The 19,016-nt window shown below is 37.8% G+C and overlaps 1 protein-coding gene across 4 annotated transcripts in view; it reads right to left on the bottom strand.

Moving 5' to 3' along the window:
* The window catches only part of NTRK2 (neurotrophic receptor tyrosine kinase 2), a 200,580-nt gene that overhangs the window by 147,330 nt on the left and 34,234 nt on the right, over positions 1–19,016 (bottom strand). For 3 of the 4 annotated variants that reach the window (XM_042877533.1, XM_042877531.1, XM_042877534.1), the window contains exons 6-9: positions 11,657–11,793; positions 8,656–8,788; positions 6,852–7,151; positions 1,614–1,646 (exon numbers count right to left, since the gene is read on the bottom strand). In XM_042877533.1, the coding sequence (XP_042733467.1) occupies positions 1,614–1,646; positions 6,852–7,151; positions 8,656–8,788; positions 11,657–11,793 (603 nt within the window). The remainder of the gene's footprint in view (positions 1–1,613; positions 1,647–6,851; positions 7,152–8,655; positions 8,789–11,656; positions 11,794–19,016) is intronic. The other variant, XM_042877532.1, reaches the window with a different exon arrangement.

Raw genomic sequence — 19,016 nt, 5'->3', positions numbered from 1 at the left:
AGAAGCCTTTGGAAACCATCTCATAGGGAGTGCAGAACACAAAAGGTCAGGTCCTGAGGGAGGGAGTGGGCCATAAACCTTCCTTTTAGCACCATCCAAGCTGTGAGTAAACATCAGCACAGGGATCAAGCCATATGAACAGGAGTCATGGAAAAGGCTCCATCTCCAGAGGGAGGCAATCCCAGTGGGTCCCTGACCACCACACAGGCCCTGGTTCTTCGCGGAAGTGAGGGAGTTTCTTGTCTTTCCAGCCTGCCTTATATATTAATCTCACCAACTGGGTTTGTGAATTTACAATAATTAGGGAAACACTCTAGACTGCAAAGTGTTTCTCAAAGCAAGTACTGAGTCACTGAAGCAAAGATCAAAGACTGCTATTTCAAACAGCAGAGAGAAAAGCCAGAAATAAAAAGGAATACTGCTTTCATCAGGACAAGATCTTGCTGGCTCAGATTCACTTGCACAACTCAGAGCGCACATTTCAACAGAGCCTACCAAAGTCATTTGAAGCACAGTGCTCACAAGGTGAGAGCCAGATACATGCACTAGGACCCAGGCAAAAAACTCAGAACCACAATCCTCATGTATGTACCTTATGTAATAGAATGTAAGTCAGAACCTGTGCCAACTGCCACCACCATATGCATCCCTCCAAAAAAAAAAAATACTTTGCAAAGAGAAGAAGGGGAAGTGTTTAGTATTTCTAAGCACTTTAAGCCAAAATGATGCTTCAATTGCACATTTGCTAAAGTTTAATGACATGGAATGGAATCAAAGCAATAACATTTAAATCAGCTTAAGGAAACTTGAGTTATGGGCCATTTCATCCAAATAAAAGTACTCCAAATAGGACCAAGCTCCCATTAGAAGCTAGGGGGTGTTTGGGTATGTTAGTGAGGATAGACTTTCATGATCACCAGAATGTTATGTAAAACTAACTAGTTGTTTTTCTGCTTATAGCTTCTATTCCAGTGCATGCTGACTTTCACTAGGTACAGTCTAAAACATCTTGCCTATCTAAAAAGCTAATGTGAACACCATGTCATCAAATCTTCTGGCACTCACTCAGATATCACTGAGCTGATGCTCTGCTTATGCAAGAGAGATTAAAGGAAGGTACAAATGAGAGGGCAGAGAAAAATGAATTGCCTACAGGAAAACTTACTTGTGCCAACTTCATTTTTAAGTGGGATTTAGGGGTACATTTTTGGAGGCTAAACAAGTACGGAAACATTCCTGAAAAATAAATTAAGTTATATAAGGAGAAATCATGAACTTCCTTTCCTCTGCAAAATGCCTCACCAAATCTCATGCCTCTGAGCTACATCAGACAGCTGTCACTTTATAGGACCAATTGCAACCATTTGTAGTGGTGGATTTATGCCTTTCCTAATGTGAATCAAAAGCAGTAGGACAAGTAAAACGTCATATTGCCCTCATTGATTTTAAATAATATAAAGCAGGAGAAGAATGAACAATACAAAATACCTTTCAGAATTCTATTGTAATATGTGCCATTTCAGTTTAGCTGAGATTGACATACAATCTTTTAGTAGTTTGAGCTTCTACATTTCTATAATTAAAAGAAAAGAAAAAGAAAATCAAATATATACCATAAACGTCTGGATCCACAATTGGGCCACTACCTGTACATGGAGAAGAGAAAAAAAAAAAGAAAGACAAAGCCTTTGTAAATAGATTGCAAATGCTAGAAGAACAAGAGTTTCTTTAGTGTTTTTTAAAGGTTGACATGTTATTTGCAATAGCAGTTACCAGTACCTACATAAATACAAAGCAGCATCAACATATTGCACTACCTATTATCAGATTACATTTAAAATATTTTATAGGTATCCCCAGTGTTAATGCTTAGCTTTATGTGAAAAGCTTACATACAGAGTGTTGGCTCTTCTAAAAGCAGAAATATTTCCCAACTGGGCAAAATGCTGGAATAGGTGAAACAATAATTATTCTTGTTGGGAATCAATGATAAAAATCTCCCTGACCTTAAGAGGAAGCATATTTCAGTGACAATTACAATCACTGGCTCTTACCTGATCGAAAAAATTTGCAGTATAAGCATTGTGAGAGCAAACTGCCTTACAGTTGCAGCACTCTGAGCTGTCAAGGTAAGGGCTAGAGTTAGCAATGACCTAACCATCACCACCTCATTCACACCGTGAAAGGATGTAATTCAGAAGACAGCTATACAGCTGAACTGCAGGCAGAACTCAGTACAAAAAGAGTCAGGTCTCCCACAAGCCAGCTTTTACAGAGGCAAATGGACCCATCTATCTTACCCTTTTCTAAATTTTACTAGTTTCAGTTTCCAAGTTTTTTTTATAATTACCACACATATGTAAGTCTAATCACATATGTGAGCATAATGCACAGGACACCCACTGAAATTAACATAGTATTAGATGGTTCACACTTTGAAAGATATCTGTATTATATTTCAACATACTCATTCATCCTGGTCTATAACGTATCTATAGCATTGATTATGTAGTAGACTCCTAATCATCTTTTCTATATACTCACTCTGTTGTTTTGGAAATAAAATTAATAGATGGTTAAAACCTCTAAAGATGAATCAAACTTCAAAAGGCATAAGTTCTTATAATGTGCAGTAATTCCACACCAATGACATTACACTAGCATAAAGTCACTGTCAAGTATGACTAGAACAATATTGTTTATGCTTATGTCAGCACAGTGTGAGAATCTGTGCTGAAAATCCAAAACAAAGAGTTGCAAACTATTAGCAGAATGGCAGCAGGTAATTAGGTTTCCCTCTAAATGCATTTGAAAATATTCTATATAGATCACTCTGAAAGTAATGCCACCTATTTATTTCCATGGAAACTACAAATACAAAGATCACAATAACACTATTTGATAGAGATACAAAACACTATCCTTCAATATAGTCACCACCATTAGCTATTCATTAATCTGCATGCCACACTCATCAAAATCTGCACCAGTGGAGGCAATCCACTGTTGCTGCTGCTGAAACACACCATCCATGGCCTCACTGTTCTTATTGTGATCACATTCACTTGCTTTCCACAAATGTTCAGCAGGTATCAATGAATATCAATGGTTGCCATTCTTTCTGCATGGAGGAATTCAGTGACACACCTTTGCTCCATATGCACATCTATGCCACATGTCATTCTGTCAGACTGCACCACTGCTGCCATCCATTGCACGACAGCAAAACGTTAGGAAATGCTGATGGGAATGTTCAACCTCTACTGCCATACCATCAACATCTGCCTCTGACGTCATGGGCCAACATAATAAAATAGGAGGCATTACTTTCAAAGCAGCCCTCGTAGTATCCAGATACATAGCCTAATAGATCCATGAGAACTGCTGTGAAAATAAGCAGGAATGAGTAAAAAGTGAAAACAGCCTGTAGTACTGTCTGTGCTAAAGCAACTTATGACAAGGTTTTCCTTCCATAGTTAACAGATTCACTTTTTCCACTGTAAAACATCTGATAAAAGATGGTATTCCTAATTTACTTCTGTAATTTCAAGGAAAAATAACAACGACAAAACTCCCAGGCCTTTATTTCCTGAGTTAAATGGCAACATTTCTGTTACTATTTACAGGAATGGGGCTGAAGCCGTCAAACTAGTTTAACCCTTAATTCCTGCGAGGAGCATTCAAGCTAGAAAGTCATTGACTCCATTCAATATCTTTTATATAACGAAATATTTTACTTCAAATAAAGTTGCAAAAATCAAGATGCCGGACCAAACCCAAGTTTCTCTTTAGTATTGCCTATATAAAAACACATCTTCTCAATCATCAGAACATCAGTTGAAGCTACTTTAACATTAAGCTTCACCACAGTAATTTTGCGTGTTTACATGCAATTAATTATTTTTAAGGCAAACAAAGAATATAGTTGTTTTGGTCTCTGTTAGAACAGGTTGTTGTAAATAAACTATTAGAGATTTATGATATTTACTCATCTTCATGAAGTACATCAACTGCACTTTGTTTGCGTGCTTCTTTCTTTATGAAATTGACATTTGCAAAATAAAGCAGCAGCAAAAGTCTCAATCCAAAAACATACTTTTGCAAAACAGACCCTGTTGTTATGCCACACAAGCAAGATGCTACTTCTGAAGAATATTTAACATATTCTTTTACTTTGACAAGATGTGACTTGAATTCCTTCCACTGAATTTTATATTATAGCGTTGGTAGATGAATAAGCTTTCCTAAAAACAATTATTATTGGTAAAAATCTCTCCAGCACTCATTAGATAGTATGGATCAACTCTGGGAAAGCTCTCAGAATAAAACATGAATGTTTTCTGCCTATTGTTTGCCATAATGTGCTCCAAATAAACAAGTTATCCTCTGCAAAAACAGCTACACTGGAGTTCAAGAATTTTATCAGATTAAAATTAGTTAAAAATCTAGGTAGCAAAGCCTGAAATTTCTTCTTCCAGATGTTAGCATCTAAAGCAAAATTTTAATTTACAGCACTAACTGTAATGTCATTAACACAATCGAATTTCACAATGTGAAGCATTTGTTTCCCTTTCCTTTATGTGCACTGTTGATGCTAGGAATATGCTATAGACTTTGTCACATTTATTTTAGGTAAATGTATAGTTTATCGGTGAGGGCTTTTTTTATATTTTATTTTATTTTTTTTACCTGCAGTTCATTTGCCTGTAAGTGATGTTAATAACCAGAGAATCAGTTCAAAGCTCAGTGAGGATGCCCCACCCCATGAGACATCGGGGCTGGTATTTAATTCAGTCGTGAAGGCATGGAATTGAATATAATACCAGGGTGTGGGCCTTAATCTTCATGCTTCATTGTACAATATGTGGGCCAAAAGAAGAAACTACACAGTAACGACAGCACTGTTTAAGGTTTTAGAAAAATCCTGACAGAGCTTTAAACAGTAATAGTAAATAATAATAACAATATTATGCATGGAGGAGTCTGTTTTTTTAACCTTTGTTTTTACATCTGCTTCAGTAGAGGAGACAACAATGTAGTGAAATATTAGAAAGCTCAAGTCATTATTCTTATAGAAAAAAATCTACTCTAACTAAACCAACATTGAGAAAGCTAACTAGATAAGCATTTTCCCCTGTTGTTAATTTTTAAGACTGGTTTGGAGCAATCCACCATGCATGAACTGATTTCTAATGCAAATACGTCCTGTCGACAAGTAGTCTAGCTTCCTCCATACTGTTTTTGTGAAGCTTAATCCATCACAGAGCTTGGAAATGCTGAAAAATGCAGCACAGATTATCTTGGAGACCTAAATTCCCTACGAATGTAAAAACAATGGAGCAAATAATAATACTATGTTTGTAATTGGGAGGATACCTCCTGCTCTATTTAGTGATTTTAAAGGCTGGGAAGAAGTACAGGGGAGAAGCATAAAAGCAAAACAGAACAGTAAGAGGGATATGGATTGAAGACAAAAAACGATAAATTATTATAGGTGTATTAGTGAAACTGTTATTCTGTCAAGAAAATGAAGCCAGATTCATATTAAATAGTCAGAATTTGACAGAGCTTCCATTGCACAGAGAACATGGAGAAGGTGAACTGTTACTGAGCTGTTACAGTACAGTATCAGAGGATGCCAGTAGCTGGAATCACGGCATGTTCTTGTAATGAGTCTATTTAAGGAAGAACTGCAGAGAAGAAAGAAGAAAGGACTGCTAAGGACAGCAGGAGTTAAGAGAGTCTGGCTGTATCTCTCTTCACCTTCTCTTTCTAAAGGTGGGAAAGGAAAGGACCTGCTATGTTTTGCCCTGTAGCAGATCGAGTCGTTAGGAGCAAACGCTAAGTACAGACCATATTTTTACTGTCTCTAGCCTGCCTGTACTTCCGGAGAGAGAGTTTCAATATTCACATCTTCTTCTGTCAGATAACATCAGCATTGCACATAGCCACTTCAGAAAAGAAGGCTTTTTATATTCTGTGATTAAAAGCCGAAAGTACACACATGCTCATATTTTCTGAGATGACTGTGCAAATATCTGCACTAAAACATGCCTGTGTTTCCACTCCTGCTGTGGCTGGTCTGCTCAGAGGTTCTTACAGATAGAATAATTAATTTGCATGTGCGTCTACATTCTCTTACATTCACTTCACACGTGGTTCTGAAGATGTGGAGAAACATCACACCACACAGAACATCAATCACTGGCAGTGATTGATTGAGTTAGCCTGCCTTGAGCCTGATCATGTACCGCTCAGAGGGCTGAGACAGAGCAGAAGATGCACATAATTAACATAAACCATTTTGAGCACAGATATTCATAGGCATGTAGGTTTTCAACCTCAGCTGAAACAAATGAGAATTTGACACCTAAATGCCTGTGAAGACCTGAGACTTCCATCATCCTACCACAGGGTTACTTGTTTTCTCTCCAGCTCCCTCTTGTGTCCTAAACAATTTGTTATTATCAACTCAGAAGACTGCAATACTGATTTTGCCACAAGACACAAGATGCTATGTGGGCACTCCCTGTGTCTTTGGATACACTGCCTAGCTGAATTCAAACACAGTGTAGAACGCTTGTGGAGTGCCTGAACTGGCTCCCAGTGCTTTCCAGGATCAGTACTGAGGTTTGAGAAAATGCTTGAGAACCAGCTACCTTTCCTCAAGCCTCACCTAGCACTGAGGAGGTTACCCAAAGGAAGAATTCAGAGAGAAGTAGCACAGCCTCCACAGTTAAAGAAAAACATTATTTTACAATGGATTTTAAAGATATTCATCCACAGAAAAAAACCTTGCTAGAAGCACATTCTCATCAGTTTGCAATGGCTAACACTGAAATCATACTCACCATCTCCAGGCACCGACATGAAATGAGCATCAACCCGCTTTTCATCTTCTCCATACTCATTCTTGGCCAGTAAGGTATAAGCACCATTGTTCAGGTGGGTTGGGTTGTCCAGCTGAAGGCAGCCGTGGTATTCACTTTGATTGATAACATGTATTTTAGTACAGATGTATTCAGACTCATTCAATATAGCTCCTTCATAGAACCACTGCAATGTGGGCTTAGGGTTCCCTTTCACAGTGAATGGAATGCACCAGTGGTGGTCCGGGGTTGGAGACTCAATAAATGTGATATTTGGTGCAACTATATTGGAAAAAAGAGTAAACAACATCAGAATATCTGGAACACATCTTTTCCCCACTCCCTTAAGTCATATTTTTCATTCACAAGTATCACAGGAAGTTACTTTCAGGAATGATACCTATTCACAGCACACTCAAACATGAAGCACATCAGCTCTGTGTAGGTTACTATATTTACAACTGAAACCATTCTTCAGAGAAGAAAAACTAACTGCTTTATCCAAAGACTGGACACCAGTTAGATCCCATACCTGACAGGTGTGGGAAAATCAGTTTCTGGAGAAGGAGAAAAGAGCAATTTTATCTTTATTCTGCAGAAGAAAATGGTGCAGAGCAGTGCTGAAAGAACAGAACAGCATTGAAAATATGTAAAAGTTGGCCCAAAGCAAGCAGTACTGGAAATATCCTCTGCCAGGAATCCAAACTTTCAGATGATTTTCCTCACAGAATCAAAGCCAGTACAGATGACTTCATTCCCTGGATTATTCTGTCAGGGAATGACCATTTTCTACTACAGGTTTTCTCATTCTTTATTCAAACCTGCTAAATGTCTCAAGTTTACAGACTTGTTCTGTTTCCCTCAGGAGACTATTCCAACACCTTGCTCTTTATTTCACTATTGGGAAATTTTCCTTGATATTTATTCTTAACTGCATCCAATTTCATCTAGTTACACTCCCTTTTATCACTCATAACAGTGCCAAGCACAGAATCTCATTTACACTGTTGAAATATTTCTAGTTTATGTTCCTTCCCATAGCTATTACATATCCAATTTCAACCTACAAGCCATTTGAAGTAGATCTATAGTGATTTTTTCTCTAGTTTTCCCTGTTGTGAACACATACTGAGCAAAGTTTGCCATCTACAAAGAGTTATGTTCCGATCTTCAATTAAACAGAGGGTTGCAACTTGTGAAAAAATGCTGTCTAGTTCACACAAAATAAATTCAGGATGGGATCTTCAATCTAAGTAGCCAGTTTCTCCATATCTCATGCTCCTTACCCCTCTTTGGCCCTGACAAAAAGCACATTATTCAAGCCATGACAAATGAATTTACATCTGGCAGTACAAATGTTTCAAGTGTGTTATTTTCGAACAAAGCAGTTTTTGCTTTACATAATACAAACTTTAACATCTTACAGTTAGCATCTTACAGTTAATTCTATGCATTCTTAATTCCTAAGATAGTATGTATGTATATGCACACCACTACAAACCTTCCCACACTGGCAATGCTTTGGCTTTCAGACTATTGTTTACTGGTTGTCCTCACTGAAGAGGAAGCCTTTAGAAATGTATTTTTTGCAGAACGCAGAGTAGAAGAAGACAAACTCAGAAACTTCTGGCTGGGCTATTCCCAGTATTAACTGCAATAGGCAGTTCACATGCTTCAAAGGTGCTCCTGTTTTAGCAACCTGTGCACCCCAAAAATATTTATACCCAAAAGAGCCGTTAATAATGGGGTTTGGCCTCAGGAGCTGCATGGAGGCCTGGGTACGTACAGAATACCGTCAGTTCTGCAGAGGTTTGGACCTCTCCCACAATGTTCTCCGCCACACATGAAATCCACAGTCCGCTGTCCATGGATGAAACATTCTTTATGGTTAACGAGGCAGGATTCTTACTTGTATCACTCTACAAATGATCAGAAAAACATGCATGTATCAACTGCAGCCTAGAGAAAGAAGGGAATGGTGGGGAATCACTGGCCACGACTCAACAGCATTTTTTGCCTCCTTAGTTCTATCAATCTGTAATTAATCAAAATGCTACTTGGCATCCTATCCAGCAGACATAAAACACAGAAACAATTGTAACTATCAGGGGCTGAAGTTTGAAAAGTGCAGTCCTGCAGTAAATACTGTACTCATCCACTTTGCCCTGTCCCAGCCAGATTCTGCCTTTTCTGAACACTTCTACCCCTCTACACAAATGTTTTCTTCTTCACTCGTAGCCTTGTTCATCCCTCTCTTCCACTTCATGACTGATTTCTTTGGTATGTCCCTTCCCTTGAACTTTTTCTTCCTCCTTCCTTCTTGATGCTTGCTTTATTCTTTCTTTGGTCTCCCTGCATTTGTCTGACATTACTTACACTGCTGCGTTCTGAGCTCTGGTGTCTTTTCCCTCATCCCCTCGCTTGCCAAATTTCTTTTAAAAGTTTCTTCCTCTCATAAAGCAATTTGTGAGAAATGACATACTTTCTAAGACACTACTGCCCAAGTACTGTTTTATGTGTTTATATACTAAGGCTAATTAAAGTAAGAATTATAATTCTTAGAACTCTTGATTATTGTGATTCTTAGAAAGTTCACAGCACCTTTATAGCCTAAATGCCATATTAAATATGCAGCTATGCTACACTTCACAAAGTGGACTGTATTATAAAAAAATAGTAGCTAGCAAAACTAGTTGTCAAAGACAAAGTTTTCTTAAACCAGGTCATTCACATGATCTCCAAATAATTACTATTTCCACACTTGAATACTTCATAAAATGCAAAGCTACTTTCTTAAAAATGAATAGAATCAGAACACATTTGGAGAATAAGCAATAATAAGTATCCTTTTTAAAAACTCCTTTTGAGGTACTTTTCTTAGTGTACACACACACGTCAGTGCTGCACAAACAGATAATACACCTGTAAAAGCAGTGACTTTCACCAGCAGTCAATGGGGACCCAGAGGAACAGTTCTGCATACAGAACTGGAACTTTGAACCTTGAGGTAACACCTTAACTCCATATGAGTTAAATGCGTTAAATGCCCCACTGATATCAGTGTGACACTGAGGGAGGCAGAGTGGAAAAGCCAGCAGCTCCCTGTACATTTCTCCACATGCAGCCCTTAGAGATGAGCAGTGCTAAAAAGAGGATTCACAGAAAGGGTTCCAAACACAGATTCGTGACTGAAATCTATAGCAAAAAAAAAAAAAAAAAAATCAGCATAAAAGCTGAATGTGTGGTTAAATCTGCAGGAATAGGGTACCATTTTAATTTTTGTTAACGTTTCTCTGTAAAACACAAAAGGGAGAAAAAGCAGGCAGAAACAGCACAGGAGGTGAAGAAAAGGGAGGCAGAAACACAGATATGAAAGAGAGAGGAATGAAACAAAAACAATGCTAGCAGAAAAGGGAAGAATAGTTGCAAATGAGAAACGAGATTTAAAAGGCACTCATTCTTCCGCTACTGAAAAGACTACTGTGCTCCACAGCTAAAGTTGCAGCTAGCCTATGCCACGAGCCCCTCTGAAATCTCACACATGAAGTTATGCCAGGACAGAGTATTTCTGGAAACCTTGAAGCAAACTGAACACAGCGTTTCAAGATACGAGGGTTAAAAAATGAAGTGATCTCACTTCTTGAACAGTATCCCACATTTGTTTTGGCTCATAACTAAAAAAAAGAAAAATAGATGAAGAAAAAGCACAGCTTGGCATAGGTTCCCCAAATGGTTCTAATTTCTTGTTCTTTATGACGACTGGTGCCTTTGGGTAGTTTTACAGAGTAGAGGAAAATTTAAAAATAAAACTAGAGCTCTGCAGAATTCTTACTCATGAAAGCTGAAAGACATACTGGTCAAACCCTGTGAAGACCCAATATAATGGCATCAAAGCAGAAAGTGCAAAGATTAAGAGGTCCCAGAGGTCCCGGTTCTTCTGCATTACAGAAACAGTTTTAGAAGTACACATCTCACACTTCGCACACATCAATAATCTTCAGGCAGCCTCATACTCATGAACAGTATGAAGCCAATGCCATAAAAGTGTAAATAACAGAAGGCCTTAAACCATGAAAATTGATGGAATTTAAGGCGTCAGCAGCTGCATGTGGAAGACACTGCTCCTCATCAGCATCTCCATCAGAACAAATTGTCTCCACTGCATGCACAGTCCAAGGCAAGGACAGAGAACACAAGGGTCTTAGAAAACAAAAGTCCTGTTGCCTGGGACTTTGTTAAGAGAATGTCTTCAGACTTCATAAGAAAATGCCATTTTTTTTGTAACCTTTTAATTACCTTTTCGTGACCCTGACTTCCAAGACTTCATTGTTGCTTTGTTTTGTTGAAGAAAAATGAAACAAAACACAAAATAATACCAACAATCAAAACTGTCAAATCAATAGGTAATATGGTCACCAGGGTTTTGGCTTGAAAATACAATACAATTTGCAACACAAAGCCTTTTTCATTGTCAGGATATGTAAGATTTATTCCCTCTGTGTAGGTGCTGAGAAAGCACTTTTGTTTAGTATCCTTATTCACTGTATAACATCCAAGAAAGTACAGTGCTCTCATGTACAAATCTCAAGGAGCAAATGTTTGACATTTTCCAGAACCACTGCAGCAGTTAGCCTGGGTTGAAACTAACAGGAATATAAATGTTATCCCAACATTAATCTTCATCTTTTTGATAAGAAGTTAACTAAAGCTGGACATGAACCTTCGTTCCATCCACAAGCAGGTATCTCTTCTCTCTGAATTGTCACTTCTTTGAATATGAAACTTACCTCATGGTTTGAAACAAGATTAGTGAGCACCCAAGACACATTAGGGGGTGGCCCTCCAGTTGTATCACAGTACAGTGTGATGCTTTTTCCTTCCACCACAGTGATGTTATAATTGCTTAAGTTTGCTGAGGGTAAGTCTACAACAGAAACAACAACAACAAAAAAACCATACATATTTGCTTTTGACAGAAATAGATGCTCATTCTATACAAACTGTATAAGTGCAGGCAAAAACACTCCACTAAACTAAATATTCACCGTGGTCAATTGCCCACAGTTCAGTCAGGGAGTACAAACAGCATCTCTGGAAACATATAGCAACAATCTTTAAACTGCTACAAAACATTTTTCTGCTCTGCCTCCACTTTGCATCCTAAGAAAAAGTTACTGCGTGTACAAAAACATTCAGCTAACTTTAAAGGAAAATGCTTCAGGTGGGCAAATAGAATTTACCTTCAGTTTTTAACTTCAAAATAACCATTCTCCCTCTCATTTATTAAAACCAGAAATTTAATCTATCTCTCCGGTACAGTTGCAAAAGAATTTTTGTTTTCCAGGATCTAACTGGCAAGTGGTGCTCTCACTGTTCTCCACAGCACCAAGAGGAAAATCCCACCAGCCCCTGTATCACACAAGAGATTGTAGCCTTCCCTCTCATGCAAAGTTCACAGAAAGCACAGCCAAGCCCAAGTATGAGGTGAGGGAAACAAAGCACTGAACAGATCAAAATAGAGGAGAGTAAGTTCAGAAGTGCAGGTTGGCTATTGTGTAGAGCTGCTGTTCAAGGCACTCCAGCAGACTTAGCTGTTGCCCTCGGGAAAGCAGAAAAGCAGCATGATGGTACCAGGGAAAAAGGCCAGACTCTGCAAGATCCAGCACTTCCCCTCCATCTCATAGCTATAAGCCACTTCACACCTCCATTTTCAGCACCCAAAGCAATGGGAACTTCCAGAAGAATAATATGTGATACACAAGGAAAAATAATAGATCAACCATCTTCAAAAATAATGCCAACAGTATCCAGCATTCTAGCACACAGGACTGACTTCTAGCACACAGGAAGTCATTTGTCACACATTTCTTTGCAAGGCAAATAATCATTCATCATGCTAAAAACATCAGATCTTTCTTAGGTCATTCCATGCTTTTCTATGGAGCTGCTACACACTGTCCAAAGCCTTGCCCTCATTTATGAGGCATCATCATCAGCTGTTCCAGGCAAGTTTTGCCCAGAGTTTATGATCTCAAATAGCCTAACCTATCTGCTATGCTGGATGTGTATGCATGACCTTGCTACTACTTTTCTCTTTCTAAAACAATGGCCCTCTCTGTTTTGTTTTATTTTTCTTTCTTCTCTTTTAAATTAGAGTACTGTAGTTTCATCACAGACTTGCAGGTATAAAAGTTTAAAGAGGAACTGCTTTACTTATGTAAAAAGTCCCAAACAAACAATGTACAATCTTATTAGACTGAACTGTAACATTTTGATATGTTTGCTTAAACTTCAACAGAATTTGTATGTTTTGGAAATCTCAGGTTTAATTAGTTCATTAGAAATGAAATGAGAGGAACTAACAGCAAAGAAAAGACTAATTGTTTTCCAAGTGGTTTTCTTGCCTACTAATATCAGCATAAATGTACAATAATTGCTTAGACAACTTTACTTCTTTAAGCAATAATATGATTCTCATTATAGGTGTCATAAATTTCTTCTGATATGTTCACTTTACAAATCATATGTTGAAGTTAACTGAGACAAAGCTGGGCAGTCTGTATGTATTGATGCAGTAATCTGTTAGCAAAGGTAGCCATCTGCTCTCGCCTGCTGTGAATTCAAATCTCAGCAGTGTCTGTCAACTAGTATGGCAGGAAATAAAGCTAATCTTGGGGAACATTTGGATATTAATTACACTGGTTGAGGAACAAGGAGAGAAGTAATGAGATCATCTACCACATAAAGTTATCCCTCCAGACTACTTTGAAAAACATTCCAATTGCTTTTGCCATACCTGAGAGTATGAAGACTGTAAGGCTCCCTTCTTCTTGCATTACCAGGGACAAAGTATACATGATAGATTGACGTTTCACAATGCAAATCTGCATGGTTATTACTAGCACATGATTCTACATGAATCCTCTCATATAAGCAAAAAGCAACTTTGGTCCCTTAAAACTCTCCTTCAGTAGCTGTTAAATTCTGAAACAACCTCTTCTTACTGTGTGTTTACTTATAGGACAGACAACAGAAATTGAATTCCTCTGATACTGGCTCTGGTTCTCACTAAGAACTTGATCAGGTCCTTTTCACTTGTTGAAGTCTGCGTGTGCTGTCTTAGTGTTACATCGTTTAGTAAAACAGCTACATCATGCTTGTAACTGGCCAGAAGGTTATAAAATAACAGTGCTTTTTATTTTGTAGAGACTTAAAATTATACTAAAAACCAGTTGCTAGATCTTGCAGAAATCAACACAGTAAAAAGTGTGTAATAGTTATATGAATTATATTATAGTACAGAATCATAGAATCACCAAGGTTAGAAAAGACTTCCAAGATCATCTAGTCCAACCATCCACCTACCACCAATATTTCCCCATTTAACCATGTCCCTTTGTACAACATCTAAACATTTCTTGAACAATTCCAGAGATGGTGACTCAACAGCCTATTCCTGGGGATAGCCACCAGCAACAGGCACCGTTCTCCAGTTGCTACATGTAATGTCCCCCTGACATCATCACTTAAAAAGTCCCCTCCCTAGACCAGAAGCAAGGTCACTCTGCCTGTGTCACTTTTGACAGATTTGTTTAATTTAGAATTAGACTTCTGTATCAGATTTATTTAAAATGAGTAATTAGTTGCATTAAATTTAATCAAATGTTAAGAGTATATCACAGTTGAACGTTGCCAAATATTTTCAATGAAACTATTCACACATATAGTACAGTATAGCATAGTGTAGCATAATCACATAGTTGTGTTTTTTTCCTTTTATTTCCTTTCACAGACAAAATAGGTGGGTGGGAAATAAAGAATTGCTTTGAGATACACTTTTTTTTCATTAGGTATATTGAGTTAGTGAACTGTAATGGAAGGTCATTTTGTCCCTTGTTTCAGGTGTCATCCAGACTGTTACACACACAAATACACATTAGTTGAGAGGCTCTTTTTGGAAAAAGCAGATTGTAAAATAAGACCTTATACATGGAAGAGGTGATGTATTGGCCATGTCAGCAAAGCTGTGAGACCAAACCACAAAACCTGGACGAATAAATAAATGCATATAAAAAACACACTGCACTCTAACAGACACATATGCTCAGTATGTGTGCTCAGCGTATGTGAGTTACCATTTATAAGAGTCAGTATCATTTTGACACCTACACAATCACAAAGATATCCAACCATGCTGCAGTTCTTCCTGATTTAATTTGACTTAATTTGGAAGGAGTCCATTGGAGGGCCACAAAGATGGTGAAGGGCCTGGAGCATCTCCCCTATGAAGAAAGGCTGAGTGAACTGGGTCTGTTCAGCTTTGAGAAAAGAAGACTGAGAGGGGACCTGATCCAGGTCTATAAATATCTAAGGTGTGGGGGGCAGAGTGGCGAGACCACACTTTTTTCACCATTGTGTGGAGACAGGACAAGGGGAAACGGACACAAGCTGCAGCATAGGAAGTTCTGCATAAATGTGCGAAGGAACTTCTTTACGGTGAGGTGACGGAGCACTGGAACAGGCTGCCCAGGGAGGTGGTGGAGTCTTCTTCTCTGGAGATGTTCAAGACCTGCCTGGATGCCTACCTGTGCTACCTGGTGTAGGGAACCTGCTTTGGCAGGGGGGTTGGACTTGATGATCTCTGGAGGTCCCTTCCAACCCCTACAATTCTGTGATTCTGTGATTCCGTGATTCTGCGTGACTGAATACAGCATTTTAGATATCTATCACTTATGTTAATATAGAAGTACATTTTAAAGGACTTTGTATATATTAATTAATACAAGCAATCAAACAAGTTCAAATAGTTTTGTATACTGCCAGCGCAGTTTTCAGGCAGCACCAGGAGAGTCCACACAAGGTAGACATGACATCATCTTCCCACAAGTCTCATCCTGATATCTGTCAGACAGAGATTAACCTATGCTCCAAAGCCTGAAACATAATATCTCTTTCAAACTTTGATAGCATTCATTTTTATAATTCTGGATATCAGTAATAACCCTGCTAGTATACGATTTATTTTTCTAAGTTTGTTCTATTCATAGCTTTCTGCAGCAATGAGCTGTACCTTTCAGGCTGTAAGCAAGAGCATTCCATTTACCTAGTTCCAAAATTTGTCTCTGAAGTTCAGATTTATTGAGCTCCTGCACAGTTGTGAGAGCATAACAGTTTCTCAATTGTTTTTTTAAGACCGCTCTATTTCATTTGTTATTCTCATGTCACTTTTCTTAATAATTATCTACCCAAAGCTTTTCAATCTTTCAAAAAATGGGAGGACAGAACTTGCTATTGAATATTCTAAATTGTAAACTTCAGTTTAATGGCTGGCAGCAAGCATATACTAAAATTGATGTCTTTGAATTCAGATAGGAACAAGCTATATTATTTATAAGCTATAGTATTTCACCACATAGAGAAAATCTGCTTTCATATTCAAATTGGTAATACTTTTATCCAAGGAATATTTAGTAGTTCTTGGTTAGGACAAGCACAACTCACTCAAGCAGAATGAGGCACAACACAGGCAAGCAGGAAGGACTCATTTTTGTCCAGTGAGTCTCTACTTATCCTTAGAAGAAACAAACTCTCACTTAAGAGAGCGCCTATTTACCTTTGCAGACCACTGTTAGTGTAAATCAGTCACTTGAAGGCTGTATTACAATGGAACAGTGAAGCACCACTAAAGAATGTCTTCTATCTTTCTTCAGAGTGCACAGCTGGGACTTCAACAATCACTTTCAGCCAAATTCTTTGGCTGAAATTTTCAAAGGTTACTACAGTATTTGGCTAAATATCTGTCAAAGAGAATTAACACAGAGAGTATGTCCAAATTCCTAGAGGGCTTTCACAGTCCTCATACTGCTTCTTACTACCTTCTATAGAAAATATACACTGGCCTTGGTGGAGCAAAATGGGTGATATATCTACCAAAGGAAGTGTGTAACCTAATTAAGAAACAGCTGAGAACTAATACAAACTGTGGTCTGCAACCAATTCTCAGAACGAAGCTCAGGTTCTAGCCAGTATATTACAGCAAATTCTAGAAGAGAGTTGTAAGCAAGGAGAAAAATGAGTTCACCCTTACACCCAAGATGTTGTTTCATTGGTTAACTATCTTCACAGTTCCAAAATTTTTTACAAAATTATTTCCAGATTGAGTTCTTCAGCTTCGTCTTACACCCATTCAGTTCTGAGATTTTTTCAGCTGCTTGAAAGCCTTCATCAAAAAGTTCTCTCAATAGCGTCAGTTACCCTCCCTAGTACCTCAGGAATGACAAGATGAAGAAATGAGTACCTAAGAGAACATTGTAAATTCAATATTGCATTCATTTATTATTTCCTCTGCATGCTAAAACCCTGACTTTCATCAGCTGTCTTCAAACTCCCACGAGTCTAGCCATGATGTACTGTCACTAAATGGTATTTAATGTGGCCCATGACACCTCTTTTTAGCTTGGTATATTTTTGCAGGTCAACCTGTTCCTGAAAGAACAAATAGTTTTCAGGAAAAAAACTGACATTTTTTCTCATTACAAGTCAACTACATCTGAATTTCAATAAAGTCATTTTAATCCCTATCTGAAATTCTTAATCATCTTTTTAATAAATATATCAGACCCAGAATGATTAAATTAATACTAAGACCACCAACCACCTATCAAACTGAACCAGATGAAGAAAGAACCACTGATTTATCAAATATCCTCTATGATTCGTAAGATACAGTGTTCCAGATCTAGTCTGCTTGCCTCACATAAGGTTTAAATACAATCAAAGTTTCTTGGTTTCTCTGGTATTGCTTTTTCTCTCTAGGGAAGAGGTATTCCACTAATTAAAGCACTAGCTTGGAAACATCCAATATTTGTACTATCTGGAGCCTGAAAACAGGATATTTAGTAATGCCATTTGTTTAAGAATTGTGTAAACGGATCTGCAAGTTTCAGAGATCTTACTGGCTCTGACCACACTTTTCTCAATGCAAAGTGTAAGAAAAGTAGTTTACTTGTATCATTCCATTAACATTCTGCCTTCTTTGAAAATACAGGAATGTTTACAAATTCCTGAAGTCTTTTCCAATGGGCTGTTACAGGTTTAAAACAGCAAAGCAAAAAAACCTTTCCACTAATTCAAGATGTAAGGCTAGAAGCTGTTATATGTGATATGTGATTCACCTCCTGTGTTTCACTTAGCAACTACCTGCAGCCCAACAAGCTCCAAGCCAAATTTCATCCATGGGGTAAGTGGGCATGTTTCCACTGAACTCTACAGAACTCTACAGTGTCAGAACTCAGGCTGACTGCATTTTCAAAGCACTTCAAAACGGGCTGTCCAAAAGGTTACACACAAAAAATGAAGAAATATATCATCAGATTCTATTTACTGTTGCACCACAACCATGAAATCAAAATGCTCAACACATAATGATAACTGCAGAATCTCACAAAACTTATCCCCAGATGATAACCACAAGCATCTTCAGTGAAAATTAAAACATTACAGAAATAAAATACTGAATCAGCAACAAGTAAGAGACATGCAAAAAAAATTACCACCTTTCATATATCTTCATTTTTTCATAACTTCACTTTTGCTTCACTGACTGCTCTAACTGCTAGGACTACTCCACTGTAACTTTGCTACCATGCAAAGCCCAACTTGGAATGTCCATCAGATTAAAATGATGAGTAATAGCAGAAATCTAAAAGGCAGGGTAAAAGGAGGAGAAGGAATCCTGTCTTACGACCTTTGTTCCTTTTTATTTCCACTCTGTGAACTGAATGTTAATGTAAATTAAAGTGTCCCAGAATAAAATCTCTTCAGCTCTTGTGGAGGATATAAAACTACTGAACAAAGCACTGAAAAAACACTGAATAGAAGTAGAATTCTCCATGAGGCACAGCAAATCTTGAAAAGTATTTTCCATAATGATCATGGTATTTTTCACAGGCCTGACAGGTTCAAGATAGAATATTCTCGAATCCTGTACAGGTTAGTGGTAAGGACATTTTCCCCTAATCTGCAGGCTAGACCCCTTTGAATCAAGAGAAGGGTGACATATCTCCTCCCATTGACACAACACTCCTTTTTTATTTTTTTTAAATAAAATAAAATAAAATAAAATAAAATAAAATAAAATAAAATAAA

This window comes from Lagopus leucura, unplaced genomic scaffold (assembly GCF_019238085.1).
Source record: "Lagopus leucura isolate 7727_CA_CO unplaced genomic scaffold, USGS_WTPT01 Super-Scaffold_100018, whole genome shotgun sequence".
Taxonomy (NCBI): Eukaryota; Metazoa; Chordata; class Aves; order Galliformes; family Phasianidae; genus Lagopus; species Lagopus leucura.
The sequence above is the reverse complement of the archived record's forward strand: the minus strand, read 5'-3'. Positions and strand labels throughout refer to the sequence as shown.